Source organism: Poecilia formosa, unplaced genomic scaffold (assembly GCF_000485575.1).
Source record: "Poecilia formosa unplaced genomic scaffold, Poecilia_formosa-5.1.2 Scaffold252, whole genome shotgun sequence".
Taxonomy (NCBI): Eukaryota; Metazoa; Chordata; class Actinopteri; order Cyprinodontiformes; family Poeciliidae; genus Poecilia; species Poecilia formosa.
The window spans coordinates 618,478-643,660 of NW_006800191.1; the positions used below are offsets into that span (position 1 = coordinate 618,478).

Consider the following 25,183-nt stretch of genomic DNA (forward strand, 5'->3'; position numbering starts at 1 on the left):
TTAAAGTTGGAATTAAGAAATAAAGACTCATCTTGTTTTTTTTTTTTGACATTCTGTTTCTACCCTGACCTGCTAAATGGTACAAGAGGCACTCATGGAAAACTGGACACACAGTGTGCCTATACAAAAACAAAAAAAAAAACTACATTGGAGAGTCGGTGTCCATGTTTAAAATTATGTTATGTTGCCTCCCTTACTTTTTCAAAGTTCCAGTGATGTGCAGTGAAAAGTGGAGAGCCATGCATTCACTGAGGGAAGCAGAAATTAGTACAGCCTCTGAATATAAAGTACTTTAAGCCAAGTCAATAGCTGCCTTCTGTTGAAACACTTAGCATTACATGACCTGGATTATTGATCTGCACCACCATATGGTCAGTAAACGCTCGGTGGAATTATTTTGTTTTCAGAAACAGTCGTAAAGATTTCAGGATAGCACCATATTATTTTCTTTTATTTTCCACTTCGACCAGGCACAGCAAGAATTGACGAAGCCCCGCCGTTACAAGACGGACAACAGTTCTTCTCTTTTCTGATCTGCTTATGCTGTCAGTGGAGAAATGGGCCGATTTTACATTCTCATTATGATATTCTTGAGAAAATATCGTTTTTGGGGGGGATTGTAGTCTGCCTGTGGTTGTAGTTTGGCATTGGCAGTGGAGGAAGAGAACAAAGCCATTCAGTCTCTGTTGGCTTTGTAGTAGCATCAGATCTTAGTAGTTGTAGGTTTTTTTTTTCTGTCGCTGGAAGCGTGGCCAACAGAGACTGAAGATGTCGTTCAGCTCGGCACTTCTCTCTCTGCAGTGGGCGATGGTTGTTTATCAGTCATTTCAACTTTTAATTCAGTTTGTTTATATTGTGCCAATTCTCAACATGGCTTCTCAAACCAATAATTAATGAATAATTAGTTATAATTTATCTGTGACATTTACTTATTTCAAGTTTTAAAACGTAGAGTATTTTTATAGGAGGAGTCCATTTCTTGGACGTTGATTTTATAAAAAAAAACAAAAAAAAACACTGACAGCATTATTGGCAGCTTTTAGCTTGTTAATTAGTCTCTAGCTTCTCACTTTAAGAAGTTTCAATAAGTTTATTGTGTCTGAATAATACCAATTTACAGCAAATATAATCTCAAAGAACTTTACAAAAACAACAGAACTAAAGATTGTGATTTAATTTTGGCACAAGGAAACGTTAAAAACTACGGGAGCCCACTTAGACAAGTCAAAATGAACTGTTTTACTACAACTTCTTTCAATCACATAGTTTTGAAACCTTTGTGTTTTGGAAACAGACAAAATAATAATAAAAAACATAAAATTGAGTTCTTAGTCTTGTCTTTTCACTCTTGGACCCTGTATCCTCTCTTGACCTGTGAGATCAATGTGTCATTACAGCCATACTAACCCTGATTTTCAAATAAATGATTTAATTATTGGCTGAACTAATTACCCTCGAGTGGCTCTAAATGTGGGCGGAGCATTGATGAAAAAGAATTGAATTTTATAATTGATCTGTTTGTTTTTCATGGTCTTCTCTTCCAATCAAAAACAAACAGGAAAGATTAGCAAAACCCATTTTGGTTTTGTTATATCACAGGATTCTGCTTTTCCATTAGTTTCAAGCAACAGTCAATAAGAGTGCAGTGGTGAATAAAAATAAGCAGACATTTCTTACCATTCAGAAAACCAAATAAACAAAGAAGTGAATGATGGGAATTACCCTCTTAGCAAAGGCAGTGTTACATCAGATTATTTTCAACAACAAATTGGATATCAGCACACTAACACTTTGCCTCCCGAAGGTGTGAAGCCGAGCATCAGGACTTAAATCACGATGTTATCTGGTGACCTTTTTGGAGCTGATCCAGCGAGACTGAAATAATGAGTTATGCTCTGGGCTCAGACGATTTCACTTTCAGACATTCAATAAATGTCCCCCTGTCTCTGTCAAATCACCACGGGTGCTGCTGCTCTAAGGACTCGTCATTACAGTGCCTGGTATCAGACTTCCTCAGTAAGGAAGAGAAGTTTGTTCATAACGAACCGGAAAATATGCGTTTACTCGAGAACGTGATCTAATTAAACTGTGTTACACAAATGACCACTTGGTTTGTTTTCTTTTGCAATACCCCTATGTATGGTCTGACGTTTTATCGGGTAATTATAGTGTTGCTGTTTTCAGTTATTTGTACTTAATTCACAATACAAGCGGGAATCTTTATGCGACTCTTTATGGGGTCAGAAGTCGGTTTATACTGTAGCACATGTCTCAGAAGTGTCAGCTTGTTTATGGTTTTGCTTTTGTCTCTTGCATCATGTGCAGTTTTTTTATTAGACAATATTAAATTTTACTGTCTGTATGCAGGAGTCCTCTTTAGAGTCATGGCAGGCAGGTTGGGATAAAAATGATTAAAATGCGTAGGGCTACACCTCTTTCATGTAATTAATGAAACAATGGAAAATCACTAACAGAGAATACTGTTTCAGTTTGTTTTTGTCTGTTAAATGTTAGCTGCTCTAAATCTGAAGCACAAATCATAAATATTAGTTCCGCTAACGCTAAAGCGCTACACCAACACAGTGTTTAGTGGAAGCTAATGCTAAAGCGCTACACCAACACAGTGTTTAGTGGAAGCTAATGCTAAAGCGCTAACTTCATTTCAAATTATATCTGCTGTTGAAAGCATTCTGCTGTTAAACCTAATTGTTTGCACCTTTGAAAGCCATTTTTTTAATAAATATTTTCAAATTCCAATCATTACCAAAAAAAAGTTTCAGGCTCAGAATTTTTTGTTTCCTTTCAGTCCTGGGAAATGTGCACAGGACATAATTTACAAGTAATGGAATGATTTTAATATTTTACTTAAAAAAACACTGTCAGGTTTTGATGTAGGAATGTTCACGTTTTCATTGATGCTCCATGGGACTTTCTTGTGTAAGTGAAAGTGTGAGTCGTTTTTATAGCTTCGGGCAAACATTTCGGAATATCCCAAGTTGTAATGTTCAATGTTCACGTTTTCATTGATGCTCCATGGGACTTTCTTGTGTAAGTGAAAGTGTGAGTCGTTTTTATAGCTTCGGGCAAACATTTCGGAATATCCCAAGTTGTAATGCAAAAGTAATGAGCGTAGTTGACATCGAGATTGTGTTATAATTATTTGATAGGTGGGACACAATGCAATGGCCCTCAGCAGAGTTTTGACAGAAAACTCAGAATCTGGGGAACAGCGGTATAAAATAATAACTGTCTTTATTTATGCACCACTTACCTTCATGAAGGGCTTTACAAAGGCAGCAAAGAAAACATTTGGTGATCTGATTCCGAGAGGTGCAACAGTGGTTACATGGAGAATAATTTGAAGTTATATCTGGATGGACTGAAACTCAAGTAGAAGATTGTTGATGAAAGTGTATCTATATCAGGCCTTTAAATGAGGTCACTGATCTAGTTGACCTCCTTTCCGGAGGCATGGTATTCTAGCGCCTCAGGGCTCTGATTCCAAATGATCTGTCCTCTTTGAAAAAGACCAAAGGACCCTAACCGAGAACACCAAAGCACTGTAAGGTCAGAGATTTATATAGCAGCTGGGAGAAAGTCCTTGTGAGTAAAAGCTGTCAGTTTGTGATGTACAGTCAGCACAGAATCCGTCCACAATAATTTAATGAACAATTCTAAAAGGCACACAATGGTATATTGTGTGTAAATGTGCCACAGTTTGACGCTACTATAAATCAGAAGTGACATTGCTTAGATGCTAATAGCAATGCATGCATCCACCAGTTGGTTCACCTACTTCAGTGGCTTTGCAGGTTTCCCTCGGCCCCAGCCTGAGGCCAACACCTTTCCTGAGCGAACGTATCCTGGTGAAAGTGAGAAGTTAAAAGTGGAGGTGAGGCGTTGGATAGTTTTCTGCTACCTTTCTTAAAGCAAAACAAGTAGTTTTCAAATTCTACTCATTTTGTTTTTATTTCAGCCACATTATAGTTCCCTAGTTTAAGGCTTACCTGCTGGTTGATGTATGTAGTTTCACTGAAAATTTGGAACAAGGTGAAGGTAAGTTAAGTGTAAAATGCTAAACAGAAGAAAAGGTCTCAGCTGCATGGTAGCTTGATCATGCAAGTCACAAAATGAGCTCACATCTTTATCATTCGCCATTAAATCCTTTTTATCATGTTTTTGTGACTTGATGGTATAACAGGCTTAAAGTTGACTTAATGATGGGCTAATCTGGAAAAAAACAGTGACTTTACCAAACATCTCTCCCTTTTTAAATGAGTGAACTTGTATGTGGATTAATCCTGCTATTAAGAAGTTTTATGTTCAGCCTTAGTAGTCTAATTGAATCCTCCAGTGTATGAAAACACTTATTTAGAGCTTAGTGTCGGCAGGCTTGGCTGGGATATAAATGCATCTCAAGGCAGTGTTTTTGTCTTCTTTAAATCCACTTTTAAAAGTTGATTTTATTACTAAAAGATGCGTTTAAAACCCAACAAGTTGATGGTCGCTTTTCTATAGCAACCCTATATGAACCAAGAAGGTCCTGGGTTCACATTTCGGTCTCTCTGGATGTATGTCGGCTTTCTACAGGTTCTCCTTCTACCTCAGTCCAAACTTGTGAATGTTGGGTTAATTGGTCTTTAGGTCAGGGGTCAGAGGTCTGCAGCCTGTGGCTTCAGAGCCACAACCCAGCGCATACAGTGTTCATGTTTTGCTTTTTTTCCCATATAGACGTCTTTCCGCGCCCCCTGCAATGGCACTGCGCCCTCCCTAGGGGCCGCGCCCCCCAGTTTGGGAACCTCTGCATTAAAGGAAGTAATTCTTGATTTGTCTAATTTATATTGATTAATTTCCTAAATAAAAACATCAGACATGTGACAACACTCTGTTGAAGAGACAAGGGTCAATAAGCAGACAGTCACTGACGAGAGGCATCATAGAAAAATTTAAAAAACTAAATTTGGAGAACAGAAAAAAAAAATACGATATGGAACGGAGAAAGAGAACGGTCTCCAAAAACTATGATCCAAAGAGCCATTTTTACAGCCACTAATGTTAAATGTCCTTTTGACAAAAAAAGATTTTCTTCTTTTTTTGGGAGAAAATATATTTAAGAAATAAAAAACAGATTATATAAAACCAGATTATACAAATAGATACAGTTTCCAAACTAAAAAAAATAGATTATGAGATTATGTATTATGTTATGTAAATATTGGCTGCAAATATTCCTTAAAAAACTACATGAATATGCTTTTATGAAAATATCTACATTTAAAAACAGCTGCTGTTTTTACCTTAGAATGGCCAACTCTGTTATTCCTATGTAAATTCGATACAGTCGGGGCTTTTGCACTTGACATATCTGTGTCACTTTTATCAGCAGTTAAAACTGTTTAATCCATTGTTAACATGTCATAACCTGTTTTTCCGAGCCGCCTTTAAACGCAACATGAGCGCTACGACGCTCACGCTGGGTTTACACCTGTGAAGGAGACCTGCTGCTGCTGGGCGGAGCTACGTAGGTTTGTGTTAGACCCTAACCCTGACCCTAACCAGCAAAATGCAAAGAACTTTTCACAGTTTTCCCTCCAAACTAACCGACTGAGTTGAGTAAAGCTGTTGGATGCAGGTGATGTTAGCTAAAAGATGACTAGCTAATATCAATACAGAACCTTAAGCTTGTTAACAAGTAGCTTGTAGGCTACCGATGTTGGTGTCTATGTTCAGCTACGATTCATTTTGCCCTGAAAAAAGTTGATTTCCCCCCCCCCTTTGTTCTTCTGGAGCTCGGGGTGAGTATAGCAGGGAGTCTCTAAGAATCCACCCTGCACCCCCTTCGCTCACACATGTTGTTCAACCAGACACTGATTTGTAATCCATAGGGGGGGCCCAGGTGAAAAAGTTTGGGAACCACTGCTTTAATGCTTCAAAATAAGAGTCCTAAATGAAGAAAGTGGCTTTAAAAAGCATCTGTCCTTTTTTAAATGTGCTTATTTAAAAGGGCCCCCAAACAGCTGAAATGACTAGTGTCATCAAATAAATGTCACTGTTCAAAAGACTTCACTTTGATCAGAAACTTTATGCTTTTCAAACAGTGCCTTAATTTTTTTTCAACAGTTGTACAGAAATATAAATATAGAAACTTAGACCTAAACTTACTGAAGGTAAATCTTATTCCATCTACAAATAAAATGGACTGTGTCGTAAATATGTGGAAGCGGCACTAACAACCTTGACACAACTCAAACTGAATGAGTTTGTGCTTTTTATTCCAAATGTTTTGACTGCTTTGGCCACAGGCCGCATGTCTACAGCTTGTGATTAGGTGTTGTGTTTGTTGCAGGACAAGAATAATTGCTAATTTATCTTATTGTTTGCCTGATGAAGCAATTGTTGTGATATGGACAATATATGCTCATGGTTTCCGCTGTCACAATATGCACAAATCACCGAACAAGCCTGACGGGGATTAGCATCACAACACGGTGAAGTGTCATTCAGTTGCCGTGGCTTACACATACATTTAGCATAATTATTATGAAATGCTTACTAATGAGCAGAGGTGTAAGTGCTGCTGCAGTATTTACTGATTTTAATGTTTTTATAGCTGAAAATGCAGCCAGCACAGCCGTTACTGGAATCCAGGCGTCCATTATCATTCCTGTTAATCACCAGCTCTTCCTATACAGAGTTTAAATTTTAATTACCCAGACAACATTTTTTATGTTGTCCTCATGTCAATATTTTTATTTAAATCATGTGCTTTAAGATGTTTTCTGATTGTTGTGATGTTTCAACTGGAAAGGTACCGAAGCTGCTGCATAAAAAAAATAAAAAATAACGCCTCATAAAATTTCCAGAGTGATGCCAGAGCTGACAAACATGTACAGTACTGAGCATGGAAATACAAGAAGTGTCTCTCTGCCATGTAGAGCCAAATATCATTCATGCAGCTTGTGGAACACCAACAGAAGCACATTATGACATCCCTTAGTGACTTCGCCCTAAAATACACAATATCTCACAGCAAGTGGTTAATGAGAACATGGCTGCTGTGGGTGATGTGTTCACGAGATATTTATGGCCTGGTGATTTATGTCTACTTTGCTTCATGTGGAACGCTTCACGTGAAAATACAGCAAAGAGACACGTTGGAAGCATCACATTATGAACTGTGTGGACCTTGTCGTTCCCTTTGCTCCGCCTCATTAATAATGGCGTGGCTGAGCTGGGATCAGAGGGGTTGTGTAACCCGGCCCTACAGCCGTGGAGATATAACAGAGAGCTGCACAGTTAGAAACGTTGTTCTCTTGTTTTTGCTACTGTCAAGTTAAAATTACACATAGTGGGTAAATTGTAATCTTCAGAATTCCCTTTGCTGTTTCCAATTGATGTTTGTGTCCAATCAGAAATTCAAGCTGCTTTCAAAGAAGAAGAGGAGAAAAAATACCAATGCCAACTAGGGATGGACTGGTTGCCATCACCAATATGCTTTCAGTACTGCTAAAATTTAAAATTATGCAATTCCTGCATGCAACTATTTCACATTGTGTTTGAAGATGTAAGCAAAAATCCTGAGTATAAAGCATGGAGTAGTACTGCATTGCAGCAAAATGGAGGCAAATATTGACTATAAATATTGGCCGAGTTTATTTATTGGACCGGTACCGAATCATTAAAACATGACTAATCAGCCGTTCTGCATTCCCACCTGCAAATATTTATAATCTATCGTTCACAAGTTACAGCTGGCTGTAAACTGGCTACAGGAGCAGACATCTTGACTAATTACCCAGCTTATATCAGCTGGTTGTTCTTCTAGTGCTACTCTGTTAAGGAGCAGAGCAAGAAGCACTTCAAAATGCTTCAAAGTGTTTGTTGGTGAGTTTATTCTGTCTTTGCTTGAGTCTTAAAGTGTTGTTCACAAGATTTTACTGTAATTATCAGCATGTTAGCAGCAGTAGCTGTAAGTGCTGGTTTTCTAGATTGTGTTATACAATTTTATTTAAAAAAAAAACAAACAAATAAACATCTGTTATACTGTGAGAATATCACACTTCCATATGTCTATAGCTAAATATTGTTTGTCAATTTGTCATTTGTACATTTTCAGAATTGTAAAGATTATAAAAACAAATCGATATCACTTTCTGGAAACAAGATTGCAAACTCTAATCATTTCAAAACGTGTTTAAAATAAAAAAAGTGTAAGCTTCTCCTGGCTCTGCTGGAATACGGAGAATAAGGATGAAGAGGGAAGACTGTGCTTTCTTTAAAACAAAGAACACAGCAGCTGGAGATCAAACAAAATTGCAGACCAAGAACAAAGAAATCTGAAATGTGTTAAATTTTAAGTTCATGCCTGGTATATTTCTTCTTTTGCCTCTTCATTTCCTCACTAAGGATTATTGCTACCAACTCAACATGACTGAAGCTGCCTTAGTAAAGGTGCATGAGATTCTGAAAAATATATCAGCTTCATTGAAGCTACGACAAACTTGCAACACAAAGCACATTCATCTTGTGCAGATGTAAAATAATGCCTTAATGTCAAAGTGAACTTTACATCTTGATGCTCGGTCAGCGTGTGACTTCATCAGGTTAAGACTGAGCTGCTACTAGGAGGATAAAGTCAAAGCTTGACAACTTGTTTGTGTGTTTGAGTTGCACAGTTGAAGAATAAAAGTGTCTGTTACAAAGACATTTAGGAACCCTACACCGTATTTAAGTTATTTGGCAACATTTTGGGCACGTGGTAAAAAAAAGAGGCAGGAAACAAATGATTTCTAAGGACTGTAAGAATACCTTAACTGGCTGCTAACAAAGCTAATGTGAGCATTTCCTGCAAAGCTTGTACATCCATTATCCTTACATACACAACCATCCTCTTACATCAACTGTCGGACTTTTCTTTTATCAAATTCTTAACTTTGCAGCAATCCCTGATACCCAGCATGGATGTGACAGTGGAAAGGTGGATATCTTCATTTTAACAGGATCGTGGACAGATGGCCACATATTGCAGAGTGGCCATCTGCAATATGGCTAACAGAAAACAGAGCAGAAACTATCTGGGAGAGAAACACAGCAAAAAAGATAAACTCTGATAGTAGTAAAATCCATGAAATAAAAAATATCACCGAATTTAGCAACAATTGTTTTTTTGTTGTTTTTTTTCTGAAAGGTGTCATTTGTTTCTACAAGGAGATAAATTACAGACGGAACATAAAATAGGAGTAACTGCAGATGATTGGTCCCAAACTAATAGGCTTGTTTCTACATTTTAAATAAAGGTCTGGATTGATAATATCTTATTCAAAATCCAAAACATTTAAACAGATCGTAATTGATCTGGATGGTTTTACACAAAACAGATTCTTTAAAACACCATTTGAGATGTATGAAACTTTATTCTTAACAGAAAGGGAATATTTTTGATGCATCTTGGCAATAAGACCATCTATGGATTAGGCAACCGTATCCTTAAAAACATGATCTTTAGAAACAGACTGTGATTTGTCAAACCTTTGCTCTAACAAAGCAAATGAAAAAGGTTGATCTAAAATTGTTGTGAAAATCTTGTCTCCATTTTGAACTCGGAGTTGTGTATTGTCTTCTCCTGGGACTGGATGTATTCCTGTACCACTGTTATTAGTACTTCTAGTAAAACAACAGAAAACTTTAAAGAAAAAAACAACTATGTTATAAACACAGAAGCTGCTGAGAGCATCAACTGGGAGCTGATGTTGCTGATATTGAAACCTCCTCGTTTCCTGAAGTCTGCGTGCAATCCGGGGACGTAACGACCAATTCGGGTAAATTAGTCATGCTTTGGGTTAGCTGCAAATTTCTTCATTGATTTTTCTTTTGTTTTTTGGCTCCGTGTTGTTGATGCTCTCCACACATTGTTTACACCTTCTTTGTCCCTGGAGAAAACATTTCAAAACCGATGCACTCTAGAAAAAAACGCAGTGGCTGCAATTTTCCAGGAAGGAACTGTGGCTGCACGGAGAATGAGGGAGGCATCTGTCTATTCCACTCAGTTTTATAAAGGATAAATATTAGAATATTTCCATCAAATCTATCTTTAGGTCGTCTTGATTCTAAATTTCGCTTTTCTAAGTATTCTGTGATTCGGTAGCATGCCCAGATGTTTTACTTGTTACAAGAAAAATAAAATATTTATTTGGTTAAAAAAGCTTCAATTATCGCAGAGAAATGAATCATTCTTGTCCTTCATTCAGTTTAATCAGTATGTGTAGATTAATAAATAGTCTAAAAAATAGACTATTTTTAGTCTAAATCCCTTTGCCTTCCACAGAGTCTGCAGTGGATAAACATGCAGGCAGAGCATGATGGTGGACTTTTCCTTAACTCCATTCCTCATGCTAATTTGTCTCAAAGCAGATTAATCCCTAGTGGTCATCGGAAAACTTCATTAGAGTTTTGCTCAACAACTCGTAAACACACATGGGTTTGTTTCATAATTTTGTGATCTCATGGAGAAAATGATCCAAATAAAGACCAAGAGTGGCTTCCTGCACACATTTTAAAAATATTTCAAAGCTGTTTGCAACATTGTTGTTGGCTGTTGAATAAAATGCATTGACTGTCACTGTTGTTAAAGGAGCAGTGTTATGTAAAATTAATGTATTTTGAAGCTTTCTATCATGTTATGATTTTTTTTTCATAGAAAAAACATACCTGGAGTTTTGCGTTGATTCGTTCAAGCATGTTTCAGAAATCCAAGAAGAAATGTTTGGTCTTACAAAGCTCCGCCTATTTCCACAAAGCTCCTCCTTTCAGCTGCAGTCTCCAGTTCAGCTTCTACATTTACTGAGCTACAGATAAAATATAGCTACTTAAATTCACTATAAAATGGGACTATGTGCCTGGAAAATGCATTATACCCCTTCTTCTTTAAAATGGGTCGAGGATAAATCCAGACTGTATTTTAAACAATGTATAATAACCAATTACATTTATTTGTATAGCAGATTTTAGCAACATGCCAATTCAAAGTACTTTACATCATTAAAACAGAGAAAAAAAAACTCTTTATAAACACATATTGTCAACTGATGACCAGTTTTAGTAAACTAGTTGTCATACAACTGACTGGAAACTGGTCATTTCAGTCATTAAGGACTTATCTTGGAGAACTTCACAGGCCATTTTACTCTCTTTTTTTAAACAAAAATTACATGTTTTTATACAAGATGAGAAATGATGTCTGATAGAAAAACGCATAAAATAATAGAGTGAATACATACAACGCACAATATCTACTACAGCCCAGCTGACCCTTATTCTCCCAAACAAAGAGAAGTTATAAAGAATGCTGGTCATGCTCCTGCCCCTGCTCTGCCTCTGAATATGCTTTTCTGTTTTTTTTTGTTTCACACGCCTGTTTGCCAGTGAGATGATAAAGAGTCACGGTGGAGTGAAAGTGTGAGCACCTCTTCCGAAAAGGAGGCCACCGTGAGACGGCTGGCTAGACGGATGACCTTCAGCTGTTTAATTGTTTACATCAGTGAGCAAAGAGAATGAAAACCGAGATCGCGTAAAAAAATTCAGCGCCACCCTTAATTTTTTCTTTCTTTAATTGAAAATGATTACATTTGCTGAGAAGTTAATTAACTGTGGCAAACAGAAATGGAACAAGTGAGTAATCATCCGTTTGCTTTATGTCTCTTATTTCTATATATATGTTATGTGTTGCTTTCATCAAGATTTAATACTGCTGTGTTTTGCAATGCAAGACGATGGATGAGGTATGTTGAGGACAAAGCAACTAATATGATTGTTTAGTCACTTTTTGGGCGTTTTTCTGTCCAACATTACAGCTTTTGGTGCCACTTTATGAATGACCTAAATGGTGCTTTGAAAAGGTGACGGATGCTATTCCTATTATTAAAAAGAAAAGGGAGCAAATTGAAGGTTCTAATGAAGGTTTGTTTATTTTTTTTTTCAGATGAATGGAAAGCAGTTTTTTCTATGGAAACAAAGTTAGAGGGTCTGCAGAATTAGTTCTGCTTAAAACATAACCTTCAAATACAATAATGTTGAAATAATGTTTGCTAACACTTAACATTTGAATTGCTGTTTTGGCAATTAGTTTAACCAACACACTGGGGAAGTTATTCCAACACATTTTAAATTGGCTGCGACAAGCCATTTAAAAATAAGAAATGTCAAATGCCACAGATTATCGTGCAAAGGGCAGACTGTTAATACTCTTAGCAGATGATTAGATGGAGCATCTGTCAATCCCACTCCGTCGTGAGTGAAATTCAGCCGTCAGATCAACGAGACACTTCCCCGCGGATCTTGTCAGTGAATAGGAGCTAGCCCTAATTCCCTCCCCTTTCGTAGATGCAAGCACAAAGACACAGAAACAAAAACTTTTTTTTGTGTGTTTGAAACTTGTGTTTTGATAAATCGGAGCAAAGTCCGGATACCCCTGAAGGAAAACGAATAAATGAAACCGACAAGCAGAAGATCGCCTTGGTTTGGAAAATGATAGACAACTGTGGAGAGACGCGTCGTTTGAAAATGAGCTCCCAGAGTCGTCAGTGGAAAAAAATTCACAAGTTTTAAAATTCACTGTGAAAAATGGAAAGCCTTGGAAAAAGGTGTTCTTAGCCGTTGGACTATTTGACATTTTGCCTCTTTCTAACCATATGATTTTATGTATTATATAGCAATTTTATATGGGTTGTATTAAACTTGAATACAAAATCCCCATTTACTTTGATACCCTAAATAGAATCCAGTGCAACCAATTTCCATCAGATAGGATTTTATTAGTAAGACGTCCTGAGTGTAATGTTTTTAAGAACATTATTGAAGAAATTGCTTAATGAAGCCAAAAGATGGAGTTGTTGAAAAGTAACAAGTGAGTAAAGTGGGCTTAGGTACCAAGCTTTGGATCTAATGGATCACTTTCAAATCCAGAATTGGAAAAAGAACATGGCACTAAGCTACGTGTGTAGTATTTTGTTTTGGTCTATCACAAACAATTTAAATGAAATCCATCGAGGATTTTGGTTGCAACAAAACCAAAGATGTTTCCACACTGCGTGAGATTTTAGCAGTTGGAGGATTTCTCTGTCAAGAGACCAAAAGCCGTTTCTCCGATGATTCTAGTAAGTCATAGTCCCCATCACTAACATTATCATTTATGAAATGGCATGTACTTGTTCAGTGAGTCCATCATTATATTCCACATTCTGCCATCCAAAATATGTTCCTGTCACAAGCTATTCATGCTGGGTACTCAGTGCATACATGCTTCTATCCCATACTCGTGTTAATATGACTGCAGAATGAGAGCCAATCGCAGTCTGACGAAACTCAAAACATTTGATTTTCCTCAGCACAGAACTTTTAGCAAGGTCTGTGCTGAATGTGATGAGACTGAGTATAAAAAGGAAACACTTGAAGAGTTCAGGGATGTAAAACCTTAAAATAAAGCTGCTGTCCTGCAGTGCATATGTGATTTGCGTCCTCTCTCCTACAGTTTTTTTCTCCTTCTCACTCTGTTTGCAGGCGCGGCTTTCATGAAGCAGCTGACCTGCTAACATTCTAGCAGAAGGGACCCTCTTCCACAAGTATGGGGTCACCATGGAAACCATTTCTCATCCTGTCTGTCATCAGTGGCCTTTCAGGTAAGGAATTCGAAAGGTAGAGTCAGAGATAATAGGAAATAAATGTAGTGAATAATCTCTTTAAGCGCTGGCATTACAGCTGTGTAGTATTCATTGAACTGTTCAGATGATGACAGAGGAGTTGCACTCTGTAAAGGTGACTCAGTTGAGAGAACCGTCCTTCTGGATGAATGGTTGAAGGAGGAAACTTTTTAAGTGTGGGACAGAAGGAATCTGCATCATTTCAATCATGAGCTTAGCTTACCTGGGGGGAAAGTGAGATAGTTTAACATGCCAACTGCGTTTGTTCTTTTGGTCTCCTCTGACAATTTGACAACTCCTGACTAAAAATACCTTCCTTCTCTGTTCAAAAAAATGGAAAATGTCATTCAGTTTCATTGACAAACTACCTTCCCGGCCTTTGGGTCCCGGTAGCAATTAAAACTGCAACATGACTGTGCTAATGTTCCATCTTTAATGCTTTGCCTTCTCATTTTCTCAGCGTGATTCAGAGTGAGTGCAGAATTTAAAGCTCAATTGCCTTTCCTCGGTCAGTTCAGAGGCATGTGTTTGCCACTCTAATGGATTTTGCCCTTTAAATGCTTCTTTTAGCCCACCAGAGGAGGGTTATGCACTCCGTGGCTCTCTCCGAGCTTCGTTTATGGGACTCACACAAACAGCTCTGACCTCTCTCTTCCCCTTGTTAAACCATACTATTAAACGGCAACAACAGTTTCTTAACTTTTGAGCCTTGTCCTACGAGACTGTTGCAGTCTGCATAAATTGTTTTTGTTTTTAGAAGAGAGAGAACAGATTGTTTCTTGTTTGCGCTTTTCAAATGCCAATTGCCAGTTATGATGTTGGCCTACTAACCAGTGGCAATTGGAACACTTCCTGGTAATTTCTAAGTTAAGCAATTTGTGCAGATCAGATTATTACATGTAATGAGCCACCTGCATAAACAGCAACAACTACTTTGCAGTTATGTTTTGTTTTCTGCTTTTTATTTTATTTTTTTCAGTCAAGATGGTAACAAGCTCGTTGTCTTTTGCTGCTGTTTTATAATGATTTGCTGATTATTCTGAGAATTGTTCAGCTGGATGAGGTCAGTATTTGATTGAGTGATATTACAATCAATTTGACAAGAGAAAATTAATAAGCCTGTCTTCATGTAGTGCTCTCAGCAATCCAAAAATAGAAAATAAAACTTCTCACCCGCTAATATTGCTTTATAGTTGAATGAGCATGAATGTCTTTCACCTGATCAGACTGAAGAGATTTTGCCAAATTCAACTGCTGTGCACTAAAGTCTACTGATTTAAAATCAACTCTGTGTTTATTTTTTATTTTTTTTGCCAACTCAGTCCTGATACAGAAATGGACAGATTTAGGCTTCAGCCCAAAATCAAAATCAGAAGTCAGCTTTTTTTTTATCAAGATTGTGTGCATAAATGAGGAATGAGGAGTGTAGAGTATGAATAGAAAAACGTCAGAGGAAATAAAATAAGGACAAAGAAACAGGATATGCATGTATTTACTGCCATGTTTTTAATAAGAAAGGAAACCCAAAGTTCAATGTGACAGCGCAAAAATGCTTATTTGGTTTCATAGTGGAGTCGCTGACTACTGTGGCTGTAAGGTGTTCATTGTGTAATAAGAAAGAAACTGTCTCTGCCTACTTTGAAAGCTCAAACACACTAAATACACCTGAATATATACCAATATGAAACTGTCACCACACTAACTACAGCTTCCCATATCTCCAGTCTTGGGGCTACAGCCAAAGAAAATGAATGTTGCTCCTGGCTTGGTTGCTTTGCAAACGCCAGTCATAAGCATATCGAGTAACATTGTGTCGAGGTATTTCAGCTGCATCTTCTTTTGGATATTTTTGATATGCTCTATGGAAAACAGCAAATTTTACGTGAATCACTGAGCTATGTTCCACAGAAGAATATGCAAAAAGGTGAATCTGTGAATTGGCTGTAGCACAAAATGGAAATATGTGAAGAATAGTTAAGCTCTGTCTAGTTTCCTTACAAACCCAACACATTGTGACACCTTTGATTGATGTTGGGTTAAGATGGAAACTACCCAGCTTCTGTTTGAACAACTCAACCCAGTTTTGTGTGTATGGAAAACAATGAATAAACCATTGCCTGTCTAGGTTGACTTTATGACCACATATTTGGTCAAAGCTTGAATTCTGAACATAACTTGCACTAGCATGCGCTAACTAGCTTCCGCTAGCATATGCAAGATTAAGGTTGGTTTAACTGAATTAGCTCATGTGCTGTGAATTAGGGGGCATAAAGTAACCGCCTGGTATTATTATCACACATTATAATTTATTACTTTGCTATTTCGTATTGAATCTTGTTGAAGAGGTTTAGTAAAGTCTGAGCAAATTGTTATTCAAAATGGCGGTCACGTTTTGACCCAGTGCTTCATTAAAGATGCCCAACTTTTATCCCTGAAGCAGAAGCAGAGTATTTGATGAATCACCACGGAGGTTTTCTGTGTGTAAGATCATGTCTGTAACTTAAATTCAACATTAATCAATAACTCAGCCTTAGGACAAATTGTAAGAAACAACAGACACACTTACGCCTAAAGATGTAAGAGTTATAAATTTGCATAGTCGGCTTTGGGTTCATACCAAATCAGCTTGACATCATTAGGGTACCTTTTACGTCTGTATTAGTTTTTTTTTTTTTTTTGCTCAGTTCTCATGGTAGTTTAAATCCATCTACCTATAGATGGATTTTTATTTGGGTCAAACTTTCGTGCACAGATTTACATAGACAGGAGAGAAAGCAAAATGACTTGGAGTTAGAGACGTAATATAATAGTCAGACTGGGATTCAGCAGTCCTTTTCAGCTCGTTAGCAGCAGTTCTGAATCTGCTTCAAGATGTGCACACATTTACAGGTAGTGCCGTTTTTTTTTACCTCCTTCTTCTGAAAAGACTGGAATGTCATTGTGCAAGAAGAGCAAAATTTCCACGGTTTCAAATCTTTTTCTTCCCACAGAAAGTCAACGTCTGGTGTTATCAAGCACTTTGTGATGTTAGTTTAGAAGCCAACAGCAGAAGCACATGGAGGGCTGGCGTAATTTAATCATGAGCCATTTCAACAACTGTCTGCAAAGTGTCATTAGAGACTCCCCAGAGATTTTGTAAGTGATTCATCTAATGCGTGGGAATGTGTCATAAAAGCAGTAAATCTATATAAACTCAGTGGGTGCCACCGCTGCTGTAAAGCAGTTTATATTCAGACAATTTCTTGATTAAAACTCTACCACTAACGCATTTAAATTAAGTACCGGGAACTTATTACTGACTGACTTTTGATATTTTAACTACAATATGAAGTAATGCAGAGAACAACTTTTAACTGTAAAGCAAAATTAGGAAACAATAATAAAAAAGGGTAAAATCTTTACCTAAAACTAAAACCTGAATGGCTGAGAGTGCCGGTAGAAACTTTGAGATGTTGCAGTAGTTTTCTGTTTTCTCTCACACCCTCTGGCTCTTCTGCTTAAATGTGTAAACAATGAACTATTGAAGTAGACCAGAAAATACAATCCTAACCAGATAGCATGCATTTTCCCCAGCTTTTTATTTTCTTTCATTACTTTCTACAGATTAGTGACTTAATATTCTTTGCAAGTTGAACTTTTTAGCCATGCTTTTTCATTCATTATATTTTGTTAGAGTTGTATCGGCCAATATGTTTTTACCTTAATACTGATCATTTTAGCTTAAGTATTTATCTTAACCCTGTTTCTATATATATATATATATATATATATATATATATATATATATTTTTTTTTTTTTTTTTACAAATCAGATTTGCACACTGCACACCATAAGCACAAAGTTATTGACCTGAATGACATGCTCAGAGACTGAGAGTCCTTATTTATTGGTTGATGAATAAATTGTAAACAACACAAACTCATACATAATAGATAATGTAAATAACTAAATTGATAAATATGCTAGATGGAAATGTTCTGGCTTCATTAAAGTGTTTATCCATTCATTCATTAATAGTTTACCTGCTTACCCAGGCTGGGTCGTTGGGGAGGCTGGAGTCCATGTCCAGCAGTCAGTGGGTCACCTGTCCACCACAGGACGATACAAAATAAAAGGTTTAATACAAACCTTTATTTGAAATATTTTTTTGTCCTTTGTAGCATAAAATTAGTCATAATTTTATTTAGAATTTAGTGTAATCATATTTGACATTCACGATTTATTACACATTTTAGTTTCTGTATTTGATTAAATTTTTTTAGAACAAGTGGTTTTTTTGAACAGCAAATCATCAGGAAATACGGTGGAGAGAGAGGAGTGTGCATGGTTCTACCTGCCAACTGAGCCACTCAGCAATTTTCCACGCATGCGATTTTCCTCAAATATTAGAATTAGCTGTGCAGAAATTAACAAAAAAATTTAAACTGTTACTACAAAATTGCTTCAACTGTTGGATAAAATTCATAAATTAAACGATTAATTAAAATATTTGCAGATGGATTAATAAATACAGTAGCTCTAGTCAGTTGGATTGAAATGGGAGGACATTCTGTGGTCCAAGCAGCTGCAAAATCATATATTTCCCAAAATACATGAAAGGCAGTCAGTTATTCCTAATCTCCTTTGCTGTCACATGGATATTTATTTAATCTCTTTAGAGTTTCCTCAAAAGTTTAACGCTTTCCCTTCGACATCTCCAAGGTAGATTTATGATCTGGTTGGATTTTGCCTAAAGTTTAAATTTTAAATCAAATTGGGAACATTAAAGTCAGCTTTCTTACAATCGTCTCGGGAAGAAACTACCAGGTTTGCAAATGAAATGTTTTTCTTTTCTATTTTAAAATGGTTCAGAACAATATACAGGTTAGCAACATCGCTTGGCATGTTCTATCACAACGCTTTAGCTGTAATTGCATCTGAAATAAAACCATAAAGGGAAGATCAGGGCATCCCTGCTTTTTGTTTTTACTTATTAGTTTTAAGTATGAATGTTCCCAGTGTATCTAACTGATCTCCGTTTCTTCACAGTGACAACAAAATACCTTTTTATTAGTATAAAGGTCACAGATAAAAAAAATCCAGCTTCAAATTGCTTCGATTTACACAGCATTTGCTTCGACAGAGATGCAGCAGAAACCAAAGGTATTTGGCAGATAGTGGCACTCTACTGAAGCTAAATTCAATTTCCAAAAATTTGCACTTATGAGTCCTTTGGTGTTGTTGAAGCAGATCACCGCATGAGTGGATAATATTACAATCGATTTGTTTCGAGGGAAAATAAGATGCTGTTGTTTTTGCACTTCCTAAAACTAGAAGAAAATATTTTGGATTTTGGAGATAAGAGAAAAAAGTCAAACTATGGACAAATATCAAGTCCAAAATTGTCAGATTGGAGAGGGATAAGCAGTGATAGGTGAGAATGAGAGTATTTAACCTGTTAGAAAAAAGAAAATGCGATGCTTTCGGTCCAGCCAAAGCACTGTAAAAACTCAGTTTGATGTAACAGGAGAGGCAATGAGTACTGTGCTGCTTTCTGTTGTGAAAATAGAAAAGCTCTGCTGTATAAGATTGAAATACCTGTGTGTGAAGTCCATGCATTGTTCCACTGCATTTTAAAGTTACTATTTGCTCAGGTTAGATTCATATTTGACATGAGCAATACTGAAGCAACAAACAAACTGGTGCTTTGAGGTATTGAAGTTTAATTCTGAGGTCTGCGTACAAAACAAAATATAATAGATTGGTTTGTCTTACTTAATTTAAATGAGCTAAATACTGTTGGCACAGGAAGAAAACATTCTTTCCAAATGCCTTGTAAAAGTATTCAACCCATTGTCATTTTCTCTAGTCAAAAGTGTATTCAAGGTGTCCAGTTTCGTGTTTTCGCCCTCAAATTGTTACTTTCTACAGTACTGGTTGTAGAGAGTGGCAGTGGGGCTTTCTATAATTTACCTTGAAGCTTCAAGGGTGGAAACATGTGTAAGTCTGACACCTCTAGGAAAACGGTGGTGTGCCCACTTAGGATGGGGAGCAGTCGATACCTCTAAAGAAAGAGTAATGTTTGCTTTTGGATGGCGTGGTAGCTGGAGGGGAAATTTGCTTCTTCAGAGCAACGTCTTGGCATCTCTGTTATGATTGTGTTGGTTTCTTAGAGAGTCTCTGCATAGACTGCAGGTTCCCAGGTCAAAGTTAGAAATAGAAAATGGAGGAATAAATTGAAAAATTGACAGATGGATGTTTCTGTTCATCCTTCTAACACTGTGTAGAAAATGCTAAATATTGAACTGCTGAGATTGCTACTTCATCAGTTTATGAATCAAAAACCTACTAATGAATTATTTATGAAATATGTTTGTTTTTAATCATTCTCAGATCTATCAATAAGAAAGCCCACAGAGTCCCACCACCATTAGCCCCGCTCCAGAAAAGGGCCACAGCTGCAGAGCTCATTGACTACTTACCCCAATTATATGAAGTGCCTTGAGCGGCTGGTTCTGAACCAGCTCCCTCCTACAGTGGACCCGCTGCAGTTCGCATGCCGCACAAATTGGTCAGCAGTTGAAGGGATCTAACTCTCTGTCACACCTCAGCTCCCATGTGAGAATGCTGTTTTATAGACTTCAGCTCAGCATTCAATACCACCATTCCCTCGCAGCTCAAGTTACATCTGCCTGGACTGAACACCTCCTCCTGCAGCTGGTTCCTGGACGACTTCACAGTCCAGATCAGCTGCACCAGCTCCATCACCATCACATTGAACACAGGAGCCCCCCAGGGATGTGTGCTGAACCCACTGCTGTTTGCATTGCTGCACACTGAGCTCCAGTAGGAACCGCATGTAACCGTAGCTCCAAACTACCAGGATAAGCTCACTCAACATTAAGAAATAATTTTATGTATATTCATAGATTTGTTTCAAGATCAACATTGTATGTAATCTTCGGGATTAAATATTTCACATCTTTATCTTAACATAATGTCGAGATGAAGACCCATTTAGTCTCAGTCAAAAGTGTGAAATGTGTGCGTATATTTGCTTTTGTGTGTGGATTTGTACACAAAAAGTTTGATGTCTGACCGCAGCTATTAACTGCTCTATTTCAGCAGGAGAGCTGCACTCCAAACTAGTTTCAAATATTAGCAACAGAAGCTATGAGTAGCTAACCCCACTGATATGATGGTGTCTTTGTCCTTTAAAATACTTTGAAATGATGGCTTGTGTAATGGATTATTGACCCTCTGTTCACTCTGAATGCTCTGAAAACGCTTGCTTTGAAGACAGTAGATCCTGTGTTCTATTTTTTTTCCACTTGTTCTTGTCTCCCCTGTCAAGTTCTTTTCATTCTGCAGATATTTAAATCATGCGGAGGCAGAGAGGGCAGCACAATTAGATTTCTCTTATGTTTAAAAGTGGGTTGGGCTGGCATGATGTCTGAGGCCTTTTTTATTCTCCCCCAGTTGGCCACTGATTGAAATAAAATGTTGCTCCGAGTGTTAAGTGTGGAATGGTAATTCACCTTTTCCTCTGCTAACTCCGAGCTATCTAAATATTAAAAGTGGGTTGCAGGAAATATAGAAGTATAGTGCCGTATAAGTAATGCATGAAGTCATTTTCGCGAAGGGCAAAAGAGTCGCACACCAGGGTTATGATTGTGTGTGGGGAAACAAATGAATATTTACATTTGCTACATAGACTCTATGCTACGAATATATTGCAGTGATTGGAAACCACAGAAAATGTGTGTTAAAAGATGGTGGTAAATAATGTAGATAATTACAATCACCAGTTATTTTAGTAACTTTGAGAACAAGGTAGGTCCTAGCAATGGGACAGTACTGTATAACAACTCTTATGACTTGTACTTAGTTCAGACAAACTGAGGTATGCAAAATCTATTTCCAATCCCACCATCTGAGACTAGTGGATCTTCTCCAGCTGGCAGGAGAGTTTGACTTGCAACTGCCTTCTTATATGAGCAACTGGCGTCTGGGAAAGTGAGCAAAAGAAAAAAAAAATGAGATTTTTGAGTGAACATTACAATTAGAGCTCTGGCATTCAATAACAGGCAAAGGATTTAAATTCGGCATTTCAGAGTGCATAAATTTGTGTTCTGATACCAATGATTTTTAAACCGTTGGGTTGAAAAATGATGGCTTCCGTTTTTATTTCTGGTGGATTTCAATAGTTTTGGTACTTGGTTATTAAAAGTGGAAACACACCGTGTATAAAAGTTTCTGAAATCTGAATTTATTCAACATAAACTAAGGTTAAAACTAAACTTTCTAATATGAAGTGTGAAAGGCAGTGAAATCAGAGGTGTCTGGTGTGATTGAGTGGGGAACGTATGTGGAAGTGTTGTAATGTGCAATCAAAATAATCTACAAATCAAAAGGAGGAAGCGTGTCTGCCTGTGGAGGAGAGACGCTAGCTGCTAGTCAGGCTTTAAATAATAAGGCCTCACCGCGTCCTCAGGTGTTCCAAATCAGTAATCAGTGTTGAGAAGAAAAGGTAAATGCTCAACCTAACCGTAGCATCACCACTTGCATTTTTTTCCGTTACCAACTTCAGTGCATTTTTGCAGACTTTAACTCCAGCCCTCCGGTTGAGGTCCGACATCCTGCAACTTTAGGATTCACACCTGAGTTAAATAATCAGGTCATTAACACGATATGGAGTCTTTGACTTGCACACAGAGGATTACAACCATTTGAATCAAACTGTTGTACAATTCTTTTCCTTCCAGTCCAGTCTATATTTTAAGCATACATTGGGTTCATAATGTGTCTATTCTTTCAACTATGTGGACCCTGTTTATGCGGTTCATGGACAATTGAGATTCATATTCCAGTGTACTGATTGACTACATTTCTCTTTATTGCACTCTCAACATTATGAATGGTGTCACATAGAAAACAATTTGATGTGACCACTGTTTCCTGACTAGCAGTTCATCACAAAGTTTGCATAACTGGTCGTAAAAATTGACGAACCTCTAAGGAATGAAATGTGCCCTAGTAAGCAACATGAAACTGCTGCTGCACAAGTTGTTAGCTTACGAAAGCGAGTTGGTTGAAGCCATCATCCACATTGCTCAGCTGCCCTCAAGATTCAACAGCTAAAGCTTTTTCTCTGGCTCCGTCCCAGAGAATGCCATGTGGATCTGGACTGAACTTTGGTAAAATTAATACTCTCTTCTAAAGAGATCAATCATGTGCCTAATGCGATACAAATCGTTATTGTTTCATTGCCCAGTCCTAGCGAGTCTGGAAGAAAACCTGCTGTGAGAGAAAATCTCCAAGAGGTGCACTGATATGAAAATTCGGGCTCATATTGATATTCGATATTAATATAGCTGTTATGACCGATAACCAATATTTAATATTAAATACATTTCTCTAGTGTTTTAACACCTTTTGGGGGGGAAAAAATACCAGAAATGGACAGCAACAAGATGGGAATAAATATCAGTTGTTAATATCACCCTAGTTTTGATGATTGGGCCAAAACCAATATGTTAAAAAATGACTAATATCGGCCAATACCAATGTTGGTGCCGGTATATCATGCATTCCTTGTATGAATACTGTAAGTAAAATTAGATGCTGCAAAACTTTTCTATCACCTTAAAGTTTTCTTGCGTTATAGAAACCCACAATAAAAACGTGCATCAATAAAGCAGAATGGAGAAGATGTTCATATTTTCCATTAAAGCCTGCATTATGCAGCATCGGTGCCGGTTCATACCCCAGCAAGGTTGATTCAGCTCATATGATCCCCTTAGTACACCGAGAGTAATGAAAAAAGAACAGGGCTTAGTGAGTAGTATATTGTGATAGGAGGTAAGGCGAGGTTGCATATGATGTATGGATTGTTCCATCTGTAATGATATTCAGCTGAATAAATGGTCTCAAGCATAATCAGCTTGAGTCAATATAATCTCTCTCTGAAGGTCTTCATTAATCTTACAGGCGATAGCCAATCATGTCCGTCTACTAGAGTCCCCTCGAATGCCTCGCCTTCTTACTGTACATTATTCGACAGATTTCTGCAGGAGACAGACAAATTCTCACAAGGCTCACATATTCTCCCACGTGTCAACGCCTTGACCTCATACAAGTTTACAGGTTTTCTATTCCGCTAGCTCCGTGTTTCCTTTGTTTTCCAGACCGTTGTCGTTGCCTTTAAGTTCACTCGGTCCCTCTGTTCGTGATTTGCTTGCATATTAATCCTTTTGTCTTAGAGGTGAATTACTGCCCCAAGTAGGTGTCACTTCCCAATAATGTAACCTTCATTAAAACAAAGGCTCTAATAGCTGAACACTCATATGATAATAAGGACAAGTAACTGCGGTGTTTGGCTTTTTGTTCCCTGTTCCGGTATCAGATGGCATTTGCCACCTTTGGAGATGTTATCGTAACGCTGGTGTTACGACCTCAAACAATAACTGATGGCATTGGGCTGGAGCTCTCGGAAATGGAGCACACAGCGTCTTTTCAACAAGGAGTGTTTCTGGTTTTACGCCCTCTGAAAGATAGGGATCAGTGGGATCTGCAAGGGTCATTGCTTTTATCAGATGAAGGTGAAAGCTGACAGGAGAAAGTGCCGGGTGGCTTCAGTAGTCAAACAAACAAAAGGGGTGTTTTTTCTTTCTACTGACTGTTTAGGATTTTACTTCAGTGTGAAATTTTGACAGAATATTCCAGCAATGTTGCTGTAATACATAGTAGATATGATATTGTACATTTATGTGAGAAACACTGCAGTAATACTGTTTATTTTTTTTTTTTTTACAATTTAAATAGAATTCAATGCACTTTTAAATATTATTTGTTGAATATTTGCAGAAATTTGTCAGTCTTTCCAGTTTGTCAGCAATAAATGTTATGCATCTTTCCACTCTGCTGAGTCTTTGGCCGGCTTTATTAATTCATTGTAAAGTGCCTTGAGACAGCATGCGTTGTGAATTGGTGCTACATAAATATTGCATATTTGTATATTGTATAATGACTTGTAAAAGCACTCATTTCCCTCATACTTTTCATACCTTTTCCAAATGATCATAGTGCATCCTCAACCATTAATGTATTTTATTGAGATTTTGTAACAGAAAAACAAAATAGTTGTAGTTTGGTTGGATGTAAAGGATTTGGCTCATGTGCTCGGGGTCATGCCTTGAGTGGTGGGCAGCTAGCATATGGAAGGAGACCAAAATTGAAATTTTTGGTCCACATGCAAGACTTTCTCCAGAAATAACTGACACATCATTCTTTATAATAAAGCATGGCGGTGGCAGCATCATGCTTTGTTCAGAGATGGATGGAGCAATTTATGAGGCAATTGTAGAAGAAAACCAGTCGGAGAAAAGATTTTTGAGTAACACTTTATTTGAAGGGGGGTGAACAAGACTGTCATGACACTTTCATTAACATGACATAGCACCTGTCATGAACATGAATGAGCCTTCATGAATATTTATGACTGTTGTCA

The 25,183-nt window shown here is 37.4% G+C and overlaps 1 protein-coding gene and 1 long non-coding RNA gene across 6 annotated transcripts in view; both read left to right on the forward strand.

The window, feature by feature from the left end:
* Positions 1-25,183, forward strand: part of cntn5 (contactin 5) — a 155,231-nt gene that overhangs the window by 31,482 nt on the left and 98,566 nt on the right. For all 5 annotated transcript variants that reach the window (XM_016680665.1, XM_016680663.1, XM_007569936.2 and 2 more), the window contains one exon: positions 13,555-13,673. In XM_016680665.1, the coding sequence (XP_016536151.1) occupies positions 13,619-13,673 (55 nt within the window). In that variant the 5' untranslated portion in view covers positions 13,555-13,618. The remainder of the gene's footprint in view (positions 1-13,554; positions 13,674-25,183) is intronic.
* LOC103150355 (uncharacterized) lies at positions 16,697-21,190 on the forward strand. The gene is made up of 2 exons (XR_477549.2): positions 16,697-16,829; positions 20,068-21,190. It is a non-coding gene; the product is annotated as an uncharacterized LOC103150355 (long non-coding RNA).